Source organism: Diospyros lotus, chromosome 1 (assembly GCF_014633365.1).
Source record: "Diospyros lotus cultivar Yz01 chromosome 1, ASM1463336v1, whole genome shotgun sequence".
Classification (NCBI taxonomy): Eukaryota; Viridiplantae; Streptophyta; class Magnoliopsida; order Ericales; family Ebenaceae; genus Diospyros; species Diospyros lotus.
In genome coordinates this window covers 28,975,422-28,997,152 of record NC_068338.1, presented here as the reverse complement: position 1 = coordinate 28,997,152, position 21,731 = coordinate 28,975,422, and the positions used below count along the sequence as shown (strand labels likewise).

Here is a 21,731-nt window from a genome sequence, read left to right as displayed (position 1 = left end):
AAAGTGATTTTACGTTATTACGAATTAATACTGTGATAGCATGCCGACAAATAATTCCCACAAACTCGAATAGGTGACAGCTACAAATAAATTCACAACTATCCCTCTGAAATAAAATGGTAAATTTTTTTCTCTTCACACCCCCACCAACTACAACATCTTCTTGTACCTTATACGTTGTTCCCAAACATTCATCGTCGACAGATATAATGTCACAATACATCTTTTTGTTGATTTCTTCTTGAAATTCCCTGAATTTTGATATAGTGTAAACTAATTGGAACTGTTTTTCAAATTGATATGGTGTAATACATGGAATCATTTGCGAGAATGATCGAAAATCTGCTTGAAACTCCTTCTCAACCTTATTCTTTAGTGCTCGCTCGTATTGTTTAACAAACTGCTTTAATGATGTTTTTGAATGGACAAACCCATCGAAGAATGCATTCATACTCTCACTACGTTGGGTTGTTGACATACCTGCCCAAAACGATGTTTTCAAGAAACAAGGAACCCAACGGCTTCTATCAATGTAAAGTCTCACCAACCAATCATTATCAAGCAATTCATGTTCTTCAACCATCTTAATCCAACCTTGTTCGAATTCTTCCGGAGTTTGCGAATCATAGACTAGTTCATGTATAGTCGAAAATATAATGCCCTTTTGAACATGGTTGCCAAAATTTTCAGGCAACTTCTTCAATATATGCCATAAACACCATCTATGTTTGGTATTCGGCAATACTATTTGGATTGCGTTTTGCATAGCCCTGTCTTGGTCCGTAATTATTCCATTAGGCGCCTGGCCTTGCATGCATTGAAGCCATGTCCTAAATAGCCAAACAAACGTCTCTGTATCCTCACTTGACACTAACCCACATCCGAGCAACGTAGATTGTCCATGATGATTCACCCCAACAAAAGGGGCGAATGGCATATCATATTTATTTGTGAGGTACGTGGTGTCAAAGGTCACAATATCACCAAACTCCTTATATGCTTCTCTGCACCTATTATCGGCCCAAAACACATTTCTCAATCGAGACTCTTCATCTAAATCGATACTAAAGAAAAAACCAGGGCAATTTGCTTGCATTTTTGAAAAATAAGATTGTATTGCAGCCGCATCTCCTTCCCCTAATCGTAACCGTCTAACTTTTTCAACATAGTTTCTACAATCTCTTTCTATGCATGTCAAATTCTCATATCCACCTGCTTCGACAACTGCTAAGTTATAGCTTTTATGTAACGGAATTCCAGCCATATCATTCACTTCAAGTTGACGTTTTACATGTGCACTCAATTGTCGGTTGCATCGAAACAATCGGGATTTGGACGGACTCGTCTTATGATTATGCTCAAGATGGACGGTGTTAATTCGCCATGTTCCAATACCATCAACACTTGCAGTCAACCTAGCTTTACACCCTGTTTGAATGGTTGGTTGTGGCCTCGAAGAAGTACTTTTAGACCTAGTTCTTTGCCCTTCTCGACAACATGAAAATGTCACATATTGTACTACCCCATCCTTACCCTTTTTCGAATTTCTTTTTCTAACCGAAAAACCTACGTCATATGCATATCTCTTATAAAACTCAAATATTTCGTTGGCATCCTTAAACTTCATCCCAACCTCTGGCACAATAACTTCACTGTTTTCTGCTAAGATTTCATCATCCAGCTTCTCCATTAAAATATCATCTTCATCATTTTCCAAACTTCCATCATCTATTGTCTCATCATCAAGGTTAAAATAACAAAAATAAATCAAGCATTTAATAAATACTCAAAAACATAAATCAAATAGAACATAAATGATAGAAAATTACCTGAAAAATTAGTCATTTTCCTCTGAAATATTATCTCTGTGAAAAGGAGAGGTGGCGGATGCAAGGGCCGGCGGTGGGGGTGCATTGGCTGGCCAGCAGCGAGTGGGGGAGACAGCTAGTGGTGGGGGTGCAGTGGCAAGCCAGGGGCGAGGCGACGGCTGTGAGAGAGAGAGAGAGAGAGAGAGAGAGAGAGAGAGAGAGAGAGAGAGATACAGTGGTTGTGTGAGGGGTGGCTGGTAGTTGGGGTTGAATGTCGTCGTGAGAGGGTGATGCGAGTGGAGAGGGAGAGGAGAATGGGTGGGGTCGACAGTATCGGAAGAGGGAGACGAGGTGGGGTCGGCGGTGTCAGGAGAGGGAAACAGGGGTGGGGGCGACGAGAAATGGATTTGGCCGTGAGAGAAGGCAACACAGAGAGAGCGAGAGCAACAGAGAGAAGGCAACACAGAGAGAGCGAGAGCAACAGAGAAGGGTTTTGGCGGGTAGCAGGGGAGAGAGAAGATGGGTTTGAGCAGAATGAATTTTGGGCGGGTGAGGCCTCGAAAAATGAAATCAGATATTTAGGTTAAGTTATTTTAATTTATTTTAAATAGTTTCGGTAGCCGTGGGTGTAGCCCACGACGTACCTATAGCATTACTCGAAAATTATATATATAATAAGAGATAAAAGGCCGATCGAGAAGATAAATAAAACTAGAAAAGAGACAAAAGGACAGAGAAAGGCAGGCCGCCGCGTGGTGCCGTGCACGGGTCCAGCAACCAAACAATCATAAAGAGTTGGTAGTTACGTAAACATTATTATTACTCAATTATTTGATCTTAAAACTCTTTAAACATCATATCTTTTTGAGAGCAATGTCCATCTCGCTCCACGAACTTCAAGCTCCCTCAAACTTAAGATTTTAATATACTAGGGAAATAGGAGGCTGGGTCCCATAATTAGGTCAACACTACAATTATAACCAAAAAAAAAAAATACATCAAGACTAATATTAATATATATATATATATATATTAAAAAACATATAAAATTTAAGTAAAAAAAATTCACTCTAATTCAATGATAGATTGTATCTATATAGGGATCTATCTCTCTAATTATGAGTGAATAGGACGACTGAGTGACCATAGAAGTATTGGTATTTGATTGTGTTATAAGAGTGAAAGATGAGTGTATGCTAATTGTACTCGGCTCTGAAAAGGGTGAGAAAATATTGGAGCTCGTAGCAATGTGTGGCCTATGGCCACCTTGACCTCTTCTTTGACCCCTACCTCAACTTGTACCTTAATCATCACTCATCTATATACACATAATATACCAAATAAACCTTAAACTATTAGTTATACATAAAATATAATCATAAAATAAATGCAATAACTTAACTAGACCCAGAGCCAGCCCAACAGAGTTGGGGGCTTAAACGGAAAGATTTGTTGAAACTTTTCAGTATTAAATTTTTTTATAAAAAAATAAATAATATAATTTTTTATATAAATATTTTATCTTTTTATTAAATAAAAAAATTAAAATTCAATCAACTACAAAATATAATAATCTCTTAACGATAATAATTTTTTAACTAAAATATAATGTCTCAGAGATAAGAAAAAAAAGTCAAATAACTTACAATAATAAACAAAGAAAAATAAAACTATTTTTCTTAAAAATATAAAAAGATCAATGCGAGCAAAAAAACTATACATTCATGATTCTCTTATAAAGAGAAACAAAATATTACATTAAACTTGTAAGCACCCCTGCCCGGACATCCCCAACCACCTGGACTACTCGAACGAGAGCGCCTGCGGAAGGAGAAAGAATGAACCACATGACAAAAACCACCCTGGCATGCATACACGAAAATAAGAACAGCGGAAGCAAAACAAAACACATGCATGCACTACGGGCACCCCGCTGACACAGCGGTCATAAGATAAATAAATAAACATAGACTCCTGTGCCGACATACACGAGACTCGAGAAAAGACTTGGCATAGTACAAAATAATAGAGTAAACCCTACTCAGACATCAGAGTTGATAGGGATTGATGAGATTGCCTGTACACCATACCGACTCTGCCGCTAGGCACTAACTCCCTTGCCTTGGTCCACGCTGCCACTACCTAGAATAATTGAAAAACAAGGTGAGTCGAGAGACTCAGCAAGCATAAGGAAGAAAGATTGAAGGCTGTTCAAAACCAGAAAACTTTCCCCAAAATAAACCTCCAGGCACATACAAGCTATGAGATGCTACAACACAATAGCATAGCATAATAAAAGTACATACTGGTCCTTGGGGCCTACATAAGACACCTGGCACCCAAGTCCCATACCAACCTGTCGCTGCCCTGGACAGTAACAAATACCTCCAGCAAATCTGTGCTCCATCCCGGGCCGGTGCTCCTGTCACCCGTATGTCCGTGTCGGTACTCTCGACACCCGAGCCAGAGGCTCCATCGGAACGGTATTCCCGTCCGAGAACTAAATACTACCAGTAGCCATGCAATACACATAAAAATGCAATGACATAGTGAGCATCAACATGATGCACCGACGCCCATACATCCAGGCATCAGGCTGTGCTCCGTCCACATAGTAAACCACACACGATGCATATGCCCATGCTGGATGCAACCTGACCAAGCTAGAATGTTTGTGTCCAAGCATACTCAATAAATGAATATCCCAATATACAACCTGTATCCATGTGCATATCAAATCATGGACAACAATATAATAAATCTAAACGTGCAGTAAATCACATACTGCCAGAACTAGTCAGCAGTGCCCGGCACCGGTCAACAACCAGTGACAAGGAGTGTCCACCCGACGGTCTACTTCAGGGCTGTACAATAGTCTACCCCAACGTCACCAACAATCGACCCCTGCCCTACTGCTCGATAGCTCTAACCGAACTATAAATAAATCCAAGAAAAATCGTAAATAGACCCGCACGTCTAGGAACATAATCTCCAAGCCGGGTTCAGTATCATTCCGAAATAAATGGGGGCGGTACAAACCCCCATAGACTCACAACGAATAACTCTAGAAGTCTCGGATTTAATTTAAATTAAAACAAATGAATAATAATTCAACCAATAAGGTTAGGCGCCGAATTAGGGTAAGGAAGGTAATAAAATACTAGAAATCATGGGGTCTTTCACGGGAATTGAAGAACACGATGAGAGGGTTAGGAACTTGCCTTTACACGACCGTTTCTTCTCTTTCTTGCACTCCCACTGTGAAGTAAAACATTTAAGAGCAATTAATAAAATCCGTAGTTCACATTAATTAAATCTAATCGTGTAATTTAAATAATTTAACCATATAAAATCTCATGTAAGCATACCGTAAATAAAACCCTGACAAGTCTTATATTTGATTTAAATTATATCACATCAATAACATCCTCAATATATATATAATTAATTAATATATAATATTAACAACTCACCAATATGCTTAGCTTATAAACATAGGAACATATATATATATATATTTGCTTAACAGCATAAACACATATCTTCACCAATATGCAGGGGCAGATATAGGGGGGGTGGCACGGGCTCAGCCCGTGCCACCCCCAATTAAACAGTAAAAAAAATATATAATAAATAGTAAAAAAAAAATAATAAATAGTAATATATATATAAATATATAAACTCCCAAGCACAGCCCAGTCCCAAGCCCCCCTTTGCATCCGCCCCTGCCAATATGTTTACATGGCCCGGCATTCCATAACTTTTCTTTTATCCTAATTTCAATTCACTCGCCCACTGATTCACACTCACACATTGATTACACATATATACATATAGATATATAAATTGGCACACAGCACACTCACTGTAACACAACCTTCACAATCAAATTAATATACACGCAGCAAAATAGTTAAATTCAATCAATAATTAATAAAATTACACCCTAAATAAAATTTCAACCACACAGATTAATTAACACACGTTTCCATACTTACCTGACTAATTAAACTTCAATTAAACCAAGATTAACTTGAATTTTCCTTGATTTTACAGCATCTTTGCGCGTTCCCTCATGCCTAAAATTTTCCTTCTTTACTCACTGTTTAACCCCCAACAAATTCACCCCGTTCTCGGCCTTTAAATGGCAAAAAGAGGAGGCTCCAGAAACTGCCGCGTGGCAGCCCAGCGCACCCAACCGCCTCTCATGAAACGGCGCCGTTTCGGGCGCCCATGATTTAGAAAATTTCTGCCTAATTTAGGCCCAGCGCACGCAGCCTTCAGGAATTGTTCCCGCGCCCCTCATATGGGCCCACGCGTGCTCGACCATCCGTGTGCCTTGCATCCTTAATTCAAGTACACACCATACTATACTTAAAGAAACTTTCTGCCAGCTCATATATTTTCGTTCACATAGGACCACATGAACTATTATTATATTCCTATGTATACTGAGGCTCGGCTACCACATTGTAATTTTCCAATTGCTTGGTTATTATTTTATTTATAATATATAATACATACTACACACTAAATGATATAGTAATATAAAGTTTAAAACCTCAATATGCTACACTTAATCATTTTTTTTCTTAAAAATCTCAATTTAACCACTTCAATTACAAAATTAATAATTATTACTTATTCTCGAATTACCAGGATGTTACAAAACTGATAGTATTAAAGGATAAAATTCACCAATAGTAACTTTTCATTCTACAAATATGTGTTATTATATTCATCTTTATATAAAATTAATTTTTTTTACCTTTTAAGATGCAAAATTATTGATCTTCAGAATCAAGTTTATCTAATAAATCATGAGTTTTATGGAGAACACCACAGCAACGGTTAAAAAATAGAAAATGGTGAGGGAAGTTAAAAAGATTTAAAATGTTTTATATTTAATTTTTAATAAAATATTAATTATTAAAAATAATATATATATATATATATATTACAAATTTCTAAAATTTGGGACTTCTAATTTGGGGCTAATGGCATGACATAAATGACTTAAGATAGGGCCAGCCTGACTAGACAATGGGTGAGTAAAGTCTTCATCATCAGTAAAAGGACGGAGTTGGCCATGTTCAAAGGGCATCAATAGATTAAAACAGGTGGCCAACCCCAGTTGACCAAATACATTATAAAAAAACAGATCCCATATGAGAGAGTACTGCAATTATAAGATCGGACGGAAGGATAAGAAAAAAATAACAAAAATAAATATTCCACAAACGGATAATTTTGGATCAAGCAAATCTAATTAAGATGATTAAAATAAAAAGTCCCTCATTTGATTTAGTGATTGAGTGTATTTTAATTTTCATGTTAATTATTAGGTATTAAATCTTTTTAAAGATATAAAATCTTTCAATCTTAAATCAAATTATTTTAATTTATATAATTTATTACTTGTTACATTCATTTTCCATGTTTATCCCTATATATAGCTACAGGAGTTGACCTTTTAAGACAGTATTTTTAATAATATTTATATATTAATGTAACGTAAAATATAATATATTAAAATACTGTCTTAAAAGGTCAAAAAATGCTGCTGCTATGCAACACTGCCGGCCTAGAATTAGTGATTGTTATCACATCTCTAAGAAATTAAATTATAGTTTATTGGACTTTTATCATCAATCAAATTAACGGTGCTTCTGTCACTTTCTTCCAAAATTTTCCATGAAGAATAGCAACACAAATATGGCTGTATATATTGAAAATATTATTTAGATATTTAAAAATTTGATATATATATATGATCACACTTTATATTAATGTATTATGTATTTTTATTAATATAACAAAAAATATAAAATATGAAGTGTGAAATTTCTTCTTCAAACAACATTTCCACACAAATAATATATATCTGAAACATACAGACTTCACTCCAAGGAGAGAGGGAGAGGGAGAGGGAGAGCTACCTGTAAATGGATTCCTTGTGGAGACAGCTGATCGTCCTCCTTCTCTCTTTCTTTATGCTATTAACCCTAATCAATCCCACCACTGCTCAGAACAACTTCATCTATGCCTGCTTAGAGAGTGGAACCTACCAAAATAACAGTATTTACCAGAACAACCTCGACACTCTCCTTTCATCTCTCGCCCCCAACCTCAACAAGTACGGCTTCAACACCACCTCCGTCGCCCAAACCTCCAACGACACAATCGATGCCATCGTGCTCTGCCGAGGCGACGTCGAGCCCGACATCTGCCGGAGCTGCGTCAACGACTCCTCCGTCAAGATCAAACAGATCTGTCCAAACTACAAGGCCGCCATGGGGGGCTACGACCAGTGCATGCTGAGATACCGCTCGCCCTACAATATTACCGCGGACCTGCAGAGGCCCAGCGTGTACGCGTATAACGATAAGCACAACTTCACGAGTCCGGATCGGTACAACGAGGTACTGAGGGAGTTGCTCCGGCGGCTGCGGAGCCAGGCGGCTCAGGGCGGCTCCGACCTCAAGTTCGCCACCGGCAGCCAGCAGGGCCCGGACAATCAGAACATATACGGGATGGCGCAGTGCACGCCGGATTTGACGGAAAAACAGTGTAACGATTGTGTGGATGAGGCCATCGATGAACTGCCGGTGTGTTGCAATAATCGGATTGGAGGGAGAGTTCTTAAGGTTATCTGCAATATTCAGTATGAGACCAATTTCCGGTTCTATAATGAGACTGAATCATCATCAACATCAGGTATATATCTAGCTTGCTAATACAATATCATAGACGTTGAGCTTAAAGAGAACCGGTGGTGAATTTTGCAGGAGATGATAACAATAAAACTCGGACATTGACAATCGTTCTTCTGGCTGTTGCTTTCCTCATAATAGTCCTAATTGCTTGCATCTACATCTTCAGAAGAAAGAAAAAACAGGGGAAACGAAAGCAGAAATTTAAGGACTGTAAGTTTAAACTAATATCTAAATTCTTAATTATCTCCACTAATTAATTAATTAATTCATCAGTCTACTAATGGTAATTATTTGTTAGTTTATGAGACTGCGGATGAGATTAGCGCTGTTGAATCCTTGCAATATGACTTCGCTACAATTAGCACCGCAACAGATGACTTTTCTGAGGATAATAAGCTGGGACAAGGTGGATTTGGTGCTGTTTACTGGGTAATAATAATAATTGGAGCATTGACATGTAAATAGGAAATCTAAGTTTCCTGTTTGGTGGTCTTCATTACAATTTATTCTATTATACTTTTAGGGTCGACTTCAGAATGGACAAGAAATAGCTGTGAAGAGATTGTCTAAAAATTCTCAACAAGGAGACATGGAGTTTAAGAATGAGGTATTGTTGGTGGCCAAGCTTCAACATAGAAATTTGGTTAGGCTTTTGGGTTTTTGTCTCGACGAAGAAGAAAGGCTCCTCATCTATGAGTATTTGCCCAACTTAAGCCTTGATCATTTCATATTTGGTATGAATCTTTTATTGTTACCAATACTATAGCAATGCTTTTAATCAGGAGGATGTAGAATTATACAAGTGATTTTTGTCTATTTATTATGAAATGACATAAATATGCTACTATTTGTATTGAACTCCATCTCAAGTAGATTGTTTTGGATATGTTATTACTCCTTTTGATTTTGATTCAATCATATGCTTGAACATTCCTAGATCCCATGAAGCGGGAAGAGTTGGATTGGGATAAACGTTACAAAATCATAGAAGGCACTGCAAGGGGACTTCTATATCTTCATGAAGATTCACGACTTCGAATTATTCATCGCGATCTTAAAGCAAGTAATATTTTATTAGACTCAGAAATGCACCCCAAAATTGCTGATTTTGGCATGGCAAGGATCTTCACCATGGATGAAACACAAGGAGATACAAGTCGAATTGTGGGGACATAGTAAGTGTTAAATTCTACCATACTTATACATTTTGGGATTTGGATGATATACAAATTCTCTATAAAATTCTTGTAACAATTAGATCAAACACATAACAATATGTTACTAATAATGACTCAATTTAATTTCTATTATAGTGGATATATGGCTCCAGAATATGCAATGCACGGGCACTTTTCGATTAAGTCAGATGTCTTTAGTTATGGTGTCCTAGTTTTGGAAATCATTTGTGGTCAGAAGAACAACCATTTTCTCAATGGCAATACAATAGAAGACCTTCTGAGCTTTGTGAGTCTTTTGAGTATCCTCAAACTTCCTAGTCAAACATGAAGTCAATTCCTAAGAGCTTAATTGATATGTTGAATATGAATGTAGGCTTGGACGAATTGGCGAGCAGGAACAACAAGAAGCTTGATCGATCCCACATTGAGTGCTACTTCGAATTCAATTCAAGACATGGTAAAATGCATCCACTTGGGGTTGCTTTGCGTTCAGCAAGATGTTGCAGAAAGACCAACCATGGCTTCTATTGTTCTCATGCTTAACGATGTCTCTGTTAACCTGCCACAGCCTTTAGAACCGGCCTTCTTTGTGCGTCATGATTTTGATCCTGCAAGGACAGAGTCCAGTAGTCAATCGAATAACGCATCATTGAACACAGTTTCCATTACTGAGTTAGGTCCGCGATAGTTCATAGATCTCTCTGCACAAAATAGTTGGAAGGAAAGATGATAAATTCTTTTCACTTTTCCAGTTAAATGAAACTTCCTTCACTTTTATAAAACTGTGGTAATCCCATTTCATGGGCAACCTACATCGTCATGCTATTGTCATTCATTGTGTATGTTATTTTATTGATTCAAAATAATTGATGTTTAATCATATGGATTTTATTAGCTTATTTCATGTGTGTGACATGTGGCATGTGGTATTTTATGTTATGACAAATTGCTACTTATTTGTAAGCCGTTGATATCATCCTTAAAACCCTTGATCCAAGGGCTGCCATCAAAAGCCCATTTGTATATAAGGCCCTCTCTGCATTCCAATTGTCATTCTCACAAACAGAAAGCCAAATGCGCAAAAGAGAAAGAGAAAGCAATCAAAACCCTAAATCGACAATCAAGTTATACTCTTTCACGATTTTTCCATGGGATTGTGTGTGAGAAATATATATATGATTGTGTTTGAGAGTGCAGGAATCGCTAGTTGATTTAAGCGTTGTATTATCTGTTTGTATCATCTTTTTGATTTGATTCTTGGTTCTATTTTTTGTTGTAATCGCTATAAATCTTTCTAAATCTATTGCTATTTTTTTAGTGGATTGACTAGGAGTGAAATCCCTGTCGTGAGTAGGATTTATTTCTGATCCTAACACGTAAACGCTATGTTCATTGTTTTTGTGTACGTTGTGTTTATATTTTCATTTCTTTGATTATGTTTCGAGTATTCTTTTAGTTCTTGGTTTTGCCGTGGGTCTAGATGTGTGGATTGTCAACAGGAATAACAAGTGGCATCAAAGCTTGGAAAGGATCTCCAATGAACTCTTTAAGAATGAGGAAAGATAGGGCCAATGAAGATGGAGTTGGAACGATTCGATGGCAGAGGCAACTTCCACATGTGGCAGAAAAGAATGAAGAAAATGCTGGTTCAATATAGATGTGCAAAGGCTTTGGTAGAATAGAAGGAAAGTAAGGAGATATCAGCGAAAATTACTGCTCAATATATAGTAGCAACATCTAGATATGAACGAGTTAGCCTTTAACCTCATGATCTTGAACCTATTAGACAACGTCCTTAGGCAGGTAAATGAAAAAGAAACTGCGGCAAAGGTATGGTCTAAACTGGAATCTCTTTACATGACTAAGTTGCTTTCAAACAAAATATATCTTAAAGAATAGCTCTTTAGTTTTAAGAAGGATCTTTCAAAAACCCTAGAAGAAAATTTGAATGATTTTAAAGTTATCACTATAGGATTAGCAAATATAGATGAGAAAATTTCTGATGAAAATTAAGCAATTATCCTATTAAACTCTTTGCCATATTCATATAAAGGCATGAAGACTGCAATTAAATATGATAGGAATTCCTTTACATTAGATGATGTCTTAGTGGCTTTAAGATCTAGGGATTTAGAAGTCAAGAAACACAAGAAATCAAATTCTAGTGTAGGCCTTCATGTTAAATGGAAACCTAATCGTAAACCTCAACCTAGAGGTAAGAGCATGTCTAGATCTCAATTTAGGAGTAGAGGAAATTCAAAAATAATGACTTGGTCGTTTTATAAGAAAGAAGGCCATCTTAGGAAGAATTGTCCTTCAAGGAAGAAGGGATACGAAAATAAAATTGATAAGCAAGAAAATGCAAATCTCTCAAATGGATATGAGAGTGGGGAAGGCTTAACTATCTCAAAACATGTTTCTAAAGATGAATGGATTATGGATTTCGGGTGTACCTTCCACATGACCCATAGGAGAGATTGGTTATTAGAATTTAAACCAATGAAAGGTGGAAAAGTGTTAATGGGTAATGACCAATCCTGTTGTATAAAAGATACAGGATCAGTTAGGTTTAAGATGTGGGATGACACAATTAAAATATTGAAAAATTTGAGGTCAGTGCCTGATTTAAAGAAAAATATGATCTCGTTTGGATTGCTAGACCTAAATGGGGATTCATATAAGTCTAAAAATGGTGTTCTAAAGGTGCTAAGAGGATCTATGGTGATCCTAAAAGGAATCTTGAACCAAGGATTATACATCCTCTAAGGAGAGGTTGTACTTATCAAGGCTGCAATCCTATATTCTGTAAAAGATAAGATTGGAATGTGGTATAGAAGGTTAGGCCACATTGGAAACAAAAGATTGCAAGAGCTTGCCAAGCAAGGCATTTTAGATCACCATAGGATTAGTAACCTAGAGAGTTTTGTGAGACGTGTTATGGGAAAGGCTTATAGATTGAAGTTTGCCTCTACAACATATCAAACCAAGGACATATTAGAGTATATTCACTTTGATTTATGGGGCTCCACCCCCCAGGTTCCCTCATCTCTTTCTGGTGCTCAATATTTTATATCTTTTGTGGATGATTTTTCAAGAAAAGTATAGGTTTATTTTCTTAAAAACAAAAGTGAAGCTTTTGAAAAGTTTAAAGAATGGAAAACCCTAGTAGAGCACCAATCTGGAAAGAAAGTTAAAACCCTGAGAACTGATAATGACTTAGAGTTCTACAGCCATGAGTTCTCAAATTATTGTAAGCAAGTAGGCATTGTAAGACATATAACCTGTAGTGAAACTCCTCAGCAAAATGGAATTATTGAGAAAATAATGAACATGACCATTCTTGGCAAGGTTAGATGCCTATTAAAAGATTCAGGGTTGCATAAGAAGTTTTGGACTAAGGCAGTAGCCACTGCCCACTATCAAATAAATAGATCCTATGCCTTTTCTATAAATTTTAAAACCCTAAAAACTTATGGACTAGAAAACCACCTAAATTAGATCACCTAAAGGCTTTTGGGTGTATCGGCCATGTCTATAAAAAGGAGGGCAAGTTAGACTCTAGGGCTAAGAAGGCCATATTTCTAGGATACCCAAAGGGTGTTAAGGGTTACAAGCTTTGGCTAATAGAGCATAAGGTCATAATAAGTTGGGGTGTGGTGTTCAATGAAGTTGAATACCACAAACCCAAAGTGTTAGAATCAAATAGAACCATCCAAACTAATAATTTTCAATTTGAGGTGGAAATAAATAGCCCTCAAGGTGGAAATTTGTCTTATGACCTTGAAAGCCCAAACTATCAAAATTATCAGCCTAATAATGTCCAAGAGCCTGCCATCACTTTAATAGAAAATGAAAACCTTGATGCTCAAATGTTTATAAAAACTTTAATTGAGGATTTTCCAAATTAAGAATTTCCTGAAGACCAAGATTTAAGTGATTATGTGCTATCTAGAGACAAAATTAGAAAGGAAATAAAACCCCTAGCAAGATATGCCTAGGCTTACTTCATTGCCTATGCCCTAAACATAGGAGACTCGATAACGTTCGATAAGCCTGTTTCCAAGAGGCCTATAATAGCAAAGATAAGGTTCATTGGTTTAAAGCCATGCAAGAAGAGATGGATTCTTTTCATGAGAATAAGACCTGGACCTTAGTAAATTGTCCTAAGACACAAGAGTTATAGAATGTAAATGGATTTACAAAAAAAAATAAAAATCTAGGTATTCCAAGGGTAGAACCAACTAGGTTCAAGGCTAGTTAGGGTGGTTGCTAAAAGTTACTCCTAAGTTGAGGGAGTAGACTATCACGAGGTTTTTTTCTCGTGTTGTCAAGCATACTTCTATAAGGGTAGTCCTAGCTATTGTTGTTCTATATGATTTAGAGATGAAACAATTAGATGTCAAGACGGCATTTTTCATGGAAATCTAGAAGAAAAAATTTACATGGAACATCCATAAGGTTTTATAGAAAGAGGGAAAGAAAATTTGGTTTGCTTGTTGCAAAGGTCATTGTATGGCCTTAAACAATCACTAGGCAATGGTATAAACGCTTTGATGAGCTTATGCTTAAGGGAAACCAGTTCATATATCTCTTAATCTATGTTGATGATATGCTCATTGCATGTAAACATAAAGGAGAAATTAGTAAGCTAACCATGGCCCTCAAATCTGAATTTGAAATGAAAAACCTAGGGGCTGCTAAAAGAATCCTTGGCATTGATACAATGAGAGATAGGCAGAGATATTAACCTTGTCCCAATCAGGTTACTTGTAATACCCCAAGAGTCCAGAGAATGGTAGTATATATCGAGGATAAGTAAGGAATGTAACAACACTAGCTAGATACCTTTTAGGCTAAATGTTGGCAAAGAACTCCTGGGTTAAGCGTGCTTGAACTGGGGAAGCTCAAGGATGGGTGACCCCCTGGGAAGTTCGTGTAGGCCCATCAGGGTAAGTTGTTCAGCTCCTTCTTATCACTCGATGCGGGATGTTACAGGTGGTATCAGATCTGACATTTGGAGAAAGTGGTCCAATGAGGGCGGGGAGTGGCGTTGGGGCATGAGGGCTTGTACAAGGAGCGACTTCTGGCAGGCTTCTAGGATGACAACCTCCAAATGAGAGAAGATCTGTGACCAGTTATAAGGTCGCATGACAAGAACGTCATCTGCTCAAGAGGGGAGAATGTAATACTCCAAGAGCCCAGAGAATGGTAGTATATATCGAGGATAAGTAAGGAAGAAGAAATGGCATACATGAAAAAGGTCTCCTACTCAAATGTTGTAGGGAGTTTAATGTTTTTAATAATAGGAACAAGACCTGATATAACTCATGGAGTGAATCTAGTTAGTAGATTTATGAGCAAGCCCTCCAAGAATCATTGGAACGCAATCAAATGGTTGTTAACATACCCAAAAGGTATAGTAGATAAAGGTCTAGTATATAGATCAAACAATCTAGGTGAAAGATCCATTAGAGCATTCTGTGATTTAGACTGTGTTGCTTATCTTGATAAAAGAATATCGTTATCCCACTACACTTTTACTTTAGGTGGAAACCTAGTAAGCTGGAAGTCTAACCTTTAGCATATTGTGACTTTATCCACAACAGAAGCTGAGTATGCGATCCTAACTAAAGCTATAAAAGAAGTCATTTGGCTATAAGGAATATCTCAAGAATTAGGAATAAATATATCAGTCCCCAAGGTGTTTTGTGATTCTCAAAGTGCGATACACCTATCTAAAAATAGTGTATTCCATGAGAGAACTAAGCACATAAATGTTCGGTTGCATTTTGTTAGGGATATTATAGCAAAAGATCAGGTTAGAGTTGAGAAAATCTCAACAGAAATTAATCCAACAAATATATTAACTAAGTTTGTTCTAGGTCCTAAGTTTGAGCAAACATTATCTTTGCTCAATGTGCTCCTTACATAGTTAGGAAAGTTTGCAGGACTTCTAGTCAAATCCATTATCAACTATTTTTGAATCAAGGTGAAATTTGTTATTTTAATGATTCAAAATAATTGATGTTTAATCATATGGATTTTATTAGCTTATTTCATGTGTGTGACATGTGGCACGTGGTATTTTATTTTATGATAAATTGTTGCTTATTTGTAAGCCGTTGATATTAACCTTAAAACCCTTGATCCAAGGGTTGCCATCAAAAGTCCCTTTGTATATAAGGTCCCCTATGCATTCCAATCATCATTCTCACGAACAGAAAACCAAACACGCAAGAGAGAAAAAAAAATCAATTAGAACCCTAAATCGACAATCAAGTACTGCTATTTCACGATTTTTTTCATGGGATTGTGTGTGAGAGATGTATAGATAATTGTGTTTGAGAGTGCAAGAATCACTGGTTGATTTGAGCGTTGTATTCTCTGTTTGTATCATCTTTTTGATTTGATTCTTGATTTTGTTTTTTGTTGTAATCATTGTAAATCTCTGTAAATCCATTATTATTCTTTTAGTGGGTGACTATGGGTGAAACCCCTATCGTAAGTAGGATTTACTTTGGATTTGAATACATAAACGTTGTGTTCATTGTTTCTGTGTGCATTGTGTTTATATTTTTGTTTCTTTGATTATGTTCGAGTATTCTTTTAGTTCTTGATATTGCCGTGAGGTTAGTTGTGTGGATTGTCAACAGGAATAACAGTGTCTTACAAATAACTCTCATCTCATGCAGGTTGCCAACATCCATCCGATTCTCCATCTGATCTTCCACTGAAACCTTATGAACTGCTATAACTGGGTAGAATATCTCTGGTTCATACTTCTTCCACACCCAACATCATCTTTTTTAAAATAATATATGCATCTATTCTAATGTGTTAACTAAATCATATTCCTATGCAAATTTGAATCATGGCGAATATAACATTTTTCTCCCTCAGGATTGGGAGGAACCGAGGACCAAGCCTTTGAGTGCTGGCATTAAACATTCGAGTAGCTCCCTCTTATTCAAAATTCTGTCAGATGCCCAGCCTTCATCGTGCCACAAAGAAATACAAGCATCCAAGTTCAATAAATGCTGTTATAGGGAATGACAAAAAAGTGAATATTATATTTCAGGTAACAAAAATATTAGCACAAATGTTGGAGATGTGGAAAACATTATCTAACATCTCCATTTCCAAAACAATAGGATATATAGGAGAAACAACATGTGACTAAAATAGCAAATACTTCACCTAAAAAAAAAAAAAAAATCAAGTGTTCTTGTGCATGAATTTGTATTGCCAATATAACTTTTAAAAATCAATTGAAATTATGAAACCATTTCACTAGCCCTAATAACTTGGTCAAGATAAGGTGTAGATGATGATATAACTTTATTGTTTGCATTTATGCATGTAAGAGAGAAGCTTAACTAGTTATTCCCATGCAAGCCCACAATCTCTAACCATCACATTAACCTCTAATCCTCCTTTTCATACACACACACAACAGCACCCTTAATATAATCCATTTAAATCTAGCGCAAGCCAACAACTCTTACATCCATGCACCATAATTTTTACTCTTCCAGCTCCTTGATACCACCTATCCAAAGTACTCTCCAACACATTCATGGATGTCACACTCATTGCTCAAGATTAATGCATATAAATTTCATCTGACTAGTCACAAATTACATTATACTCAATATGGTGTAACATATCTATTTTCTTGGCTATAAGTAGAAATCTGACCAAAATCCACATCCTAGTCTTGAAAGAACTAACCAAAATGCTTCCATTAGGATAAACGAAAGAGGAAAAAAAATATGTAAGAAAATAAACACTTGAGACCTGTGAAGTGATTTCTTAATTTTGTCTCCATAGACAAAATCTTGTAATGCCTACCTTTTAAGGGAAAAAAAAAAAAACAGAAATCCAATTCCCATCTGCTTTTTGTCAAGGTTTAAATTTAACTGAGGCAAATGTCTAAAGCTTACCATGCTTTCTTGTGAATGGCTACCTAAAATATCGTGTAATCATCGTGATTATATGCTGCTTAGCATGTTAATGAAATGTATATCAGAACAGAGTACGTTATGGTATCTACTCCTCCAAACTGGAAAGAGATACATTTTGATACGGTGGTACGTAAAACTTCCGTTCATGAATAGTGATTGACAGTAGGTTCTTCATATTCTCTTTGATAATTGGGTCGGCTTGAGGCATAGGCAACTATGGCTTATGCCTAGGGACTCTCAAAAAAAAGTTAATGGGTCAGCTTAAAGGCTTATCTCTAATGGCCAGACTATCCAAAAAAGCTTGGAAGGTCTTGTCTCTGGTCGTCAGACTATCAGGGTCGGTCCTATCTTGAAGCCATTTATGTCATGGCATTAGGCCTCTCAAATTAGAAAGTTCCATATTTTAAATTTTTTTTAATATTATATATATATTTTTTATTTTTTAATAATTAATATTTTATTAAAAATTAAATATAAAACATTTTAATTTTTTTTAACTTCCTTTACTGTTTTTCATTTTTTAACCGTTACTGTGGTGTTCTCCATAAAACTCATGATTTATTAGATAAACTTGATTATGGAGATTTAATCAACAATTTTGCATTTCAAAAGACAAGAAAAATTAATTTTATATAAAGATGAATATAATCCAACACATATTTGTAGAATGAAAAGTTATTGTTGGTGAATTTTATCCTTTAATACTATCAGTTTAATGTTATGTTTTGTTTCTCTCTATAAAAAAATCATGAATTTATAATTTTTTGCTCGCACTGATCTTCGTAGACTTTAAAAAAAAATAGTTTTATTTTTTTTGTTTATTATTGTAAGTTATTTGGCTTTTTTTGTTTTCTGAGACATTATATTTTAGTTAAAAATTTATTATTGTTAAGAGATTATTATATTTTGTAATTGATTGAATTTTAATTTTTTTATTTAATAAAATAATAAAATATTTATGTAAAAATATATATTATTTATTTTTTATAAAAAAATTAATATTAAAAAATCTTAAGAAACCTTTTCGTCTAAGACTCCCAACTCTGTTGGGCGTCTCTGCGGACTATAAACCCCTTTCGTGCTGTTGGTGACCTGCAATAATAAATATGAAGTGTGACTTGAGAGTTGTGGGTGACTAGTAAGGTGAGTTTATAGTTTCACTTTTGATAGAGAGAGAGAGAGAGAGAGAGAAAAGCTTAGAAATAGATGAAAAAAAAGGATAACTTCACTTGCTGGTTGATATGAGCTATTTTTATCTTTCAATCCTGCTGTTCCATCTATTCTGAATAAAGGGAAGAAATCCCCAACTGTTAAAATTGGAACGATGGATGCCGTCCGACTTCACCGCCGCCCCCCCCCCCCCCCCCCCCCCCCCACATCGCAAACCCTCCTGCGATTTGATTTTCTGTGTTTTGTTTTGTTTTATTTTTTTGTTTTATTTTATTTGAATATTAAACTAAAAATGTAATATGATTTTTTTGTATTAATTTTTTAAAGATATTTTTAAGATTTTGGATTATACGTATGATAAATTAATGTTATGTTATTTTGTAATTTTAGTCATTTATTAATAGATGTTTAAAATTTATTATTAGATTTTAATGTTTAAAGTCTGATATTTTTAAAGATTTTAAATTTTTTTGCTATTCTGTTATTAGTTATCAACTGTATTATAGTTTAAAGTCTTTTGAATTAAATTTATAATTTATTAATAAATATTTATAATTTATTTTGAATCAAATTTATTAAATAAAATATTATAATTTTTTTTTCAAAATTATAAACTAAACATGTTTTCTAGTTTTCTATTTTGAAAAATTATTTTTCAGAATGATAGAATAAACGCGTTTTCAAAAATTTCAAAATAAATACTTAAAAGACAAAATTAAAAATAAATTCAAAACTCAAAACTGAAACATAAAAAGAACACCACCTTATTGTTTCCATCTTTAATTAAGAGAGATATACATATCTTCTATTTCTGTATATTCAGTATTTGGATTTAAGGCTTGGTGTGCGGTTGTGGTGGTAAATGTGGTACCATTTCATTTTGTTAAAATGAGTAAGATAAGGTGATATCAAGATAAGATTGGGATGCTTTTCGGATCAAGATATGGAATGATCAAGATAAGGCCGGGAAGCATTCCAAGATTTCTATCAGATTGTTTGTTAAATTTTTTAGAATCCACTAATAATTGTATTTTTTCTTTCCACGTGTTTGTTAAGGGAAATTCTATTCACAGTGAGTGTTTTACTCTTTGCAGCCTTTTCCCACCAAAATTTTTCTTCATTTTTCATAAATCCTATTTTACCCTTCTATCACCCCACCACATCATCTTCCTCATAGTCACTCCATCTCTCTTTCTCTCTCTCTCTCGTTATATCAATTTCTTTCTCTCTCACATCCATCTCTCCATTTCTCTCTCCCAATCAACACACACACAAATATGTATATATATATATATACAAACACACACAGAGATAATTTATTATAATAAAATAAAATTAAAAAATATAAATAAATAAATTATTTTTAAATATCTGTATTTTAAATAATTATAAATTAACTAATTATAAATTTTTTAACTAATTTTAAATTTTAAATTATCGTGAGTTAAATTTTTTATACTAAAAAATATTTAAAATTAATTAATTTATCTTATTAAATTACTTAAAGATATATATACTTAAAATTAGTTATTCAATCAACTAATTTAATAAGATATATATTTTTAAATAAATACATATATCTATTAATTTATTTATACATATATTTAAATAAATACATATATTTATTAATTTATTTATTAAATAAATTCAACTAATAAGATAAATGTATCTTTTTAAAAAGAATTTATTTATTTATATTTTTTATTTTTTTATAATAAAAAAATTAATTAAAAAACAAAAACAAAAACATAAACTTCCCCAAAAACTAGCTTTTGGGAAACATTGGGTTCCCCGAAAGCTAGTCTTCGGGGAACCTTTTAATAGTCAAAAAAATATTTAAAAAAATTAGTTATTTTATTTTATTAAATTATTTAAAAATATATATACTTAAAATTAGTTATTCAATCAACTAATTTAATAAGATATATATTTTTGAAAAATAGTTGAATTTATTTAAAGATATATGTATCTTTTTAAAAATAATTTATTAAATAAATTCAACTAATTTATTTTTTTAAAAAATTAACTAATTTAATTTATTTAAAGATGGATGTATATTTTTAAAAGAATTAACTAATTTATTTATTAAATAAATTCAACTAATAAGATATATGTATCTTTTTAAAAAGAATTTATTTAGTTGTATTTTTTATTTTATTTTATTATAATAAAAAAAATAATTAAAATAAAAAAAAACTTCCCCGAAAGCCAACTTTCGGGGGCGCTCCTAACCCCCAGCTTTCGGGGAACACTGGGTTCCCCAAAATTTGAAGGTCGGGGCATGCTGGGTTCCCCGAAAGTTAGCTTTCGGGGAAGTTTTTTTTTTTTTTTAATTACTTTTTCTATTATAATAAAATAAAATAAAAAATACAAATAAATAAATTCTTTTTAAAAAGATACATATATCTTATTAGTTGAATTTATTTAATAAATAAATTATTTAATTCTTTTAAAAAGATACATCCATCTTTAAATAAATTAAATTAGTTAAAATTTTTTAAAATAAATTATTTTAATTTATTTAATAAATTATTTCTAAAAAATACATATATCTTTAAATAAATTTAATTAATTTTTAAAGATATATATCTTATTAAAACTAATTTTAAGTATATATATTTTTAAATAAGTTAATAAAATAAAATAACTAATTTTAAATATATTTTGACTATGAAAATGTTCCCTGAAAACCAGCTTTCGGGGAACCCAATGTTTCCCGAAAGCTAGCTTTTGGGGAAGTTTTTGTTTTTTATTTTTGTTTTGTTTTTTTAATTAATTTTTTTATTATAAAAAAATAAAAAAATATAAATAAATAAATTCTTTTTAAAAAGATACATATATCTTATTAGTTGAATTTATTTAATAAATAAATTAGTTAATTCTTTTAGAAAGAGA

The 21,731-nt window shown here is 34.0% G+C and overlaps 1 protein-coding gene across 3 annotated transcripts in view; it reads left to right on the top strand.

Moving 5' to 3' along the window:
- Positions 1-21,731, top strand: part of LOC127795519 (cysteine-rich receptor-like protein kinase 44) — a 101,149-nt gene that overhangs the window by 43,523 nt on the left and 35,895 nt on the right. Inside the window, exons 1-7 of one of the 3 annotated variants that reach the window (XM_052327283.1) lie at positions 7,702-8,525; positions 8,597-8,734; positions 8,823-8,953; positions 9,048-9,258; positions 9,462-9,699; positions 9,838-9,988; positions 10,076-10,599. The exons of 1 other annotated variant lie outside the window; for it this stretch is intronic. In XM_052327283.1, the coding sequence (XP_052183243.1) occupies positions 7,754-8,525; positions 8,597-8,734; positions 8,823-8,953; positions 9,048-9,258; positions 9,462-9,699; positions 9,838-9,988; positions 10,076-10,390 (1,956 nt within the window). In that variant the 5' untranslated portion in view covers positions 7,702-7,753 and the 3' untranslated portion in view covers positions 10,391-10,599. Of the gene's footprint in view, positions 1-7,694; positions 8,526-8,596; positions 8,735-8,822; positions 8,954-9,047; positions 9,259-9,461; positions 9,700-9,837; positions 9,989-10,075; positions 10,600-21,731 lie in introns of those variants that run through there. One more of the 3 variants, XM_052327292.1, reaches the window with a different exon arrangement.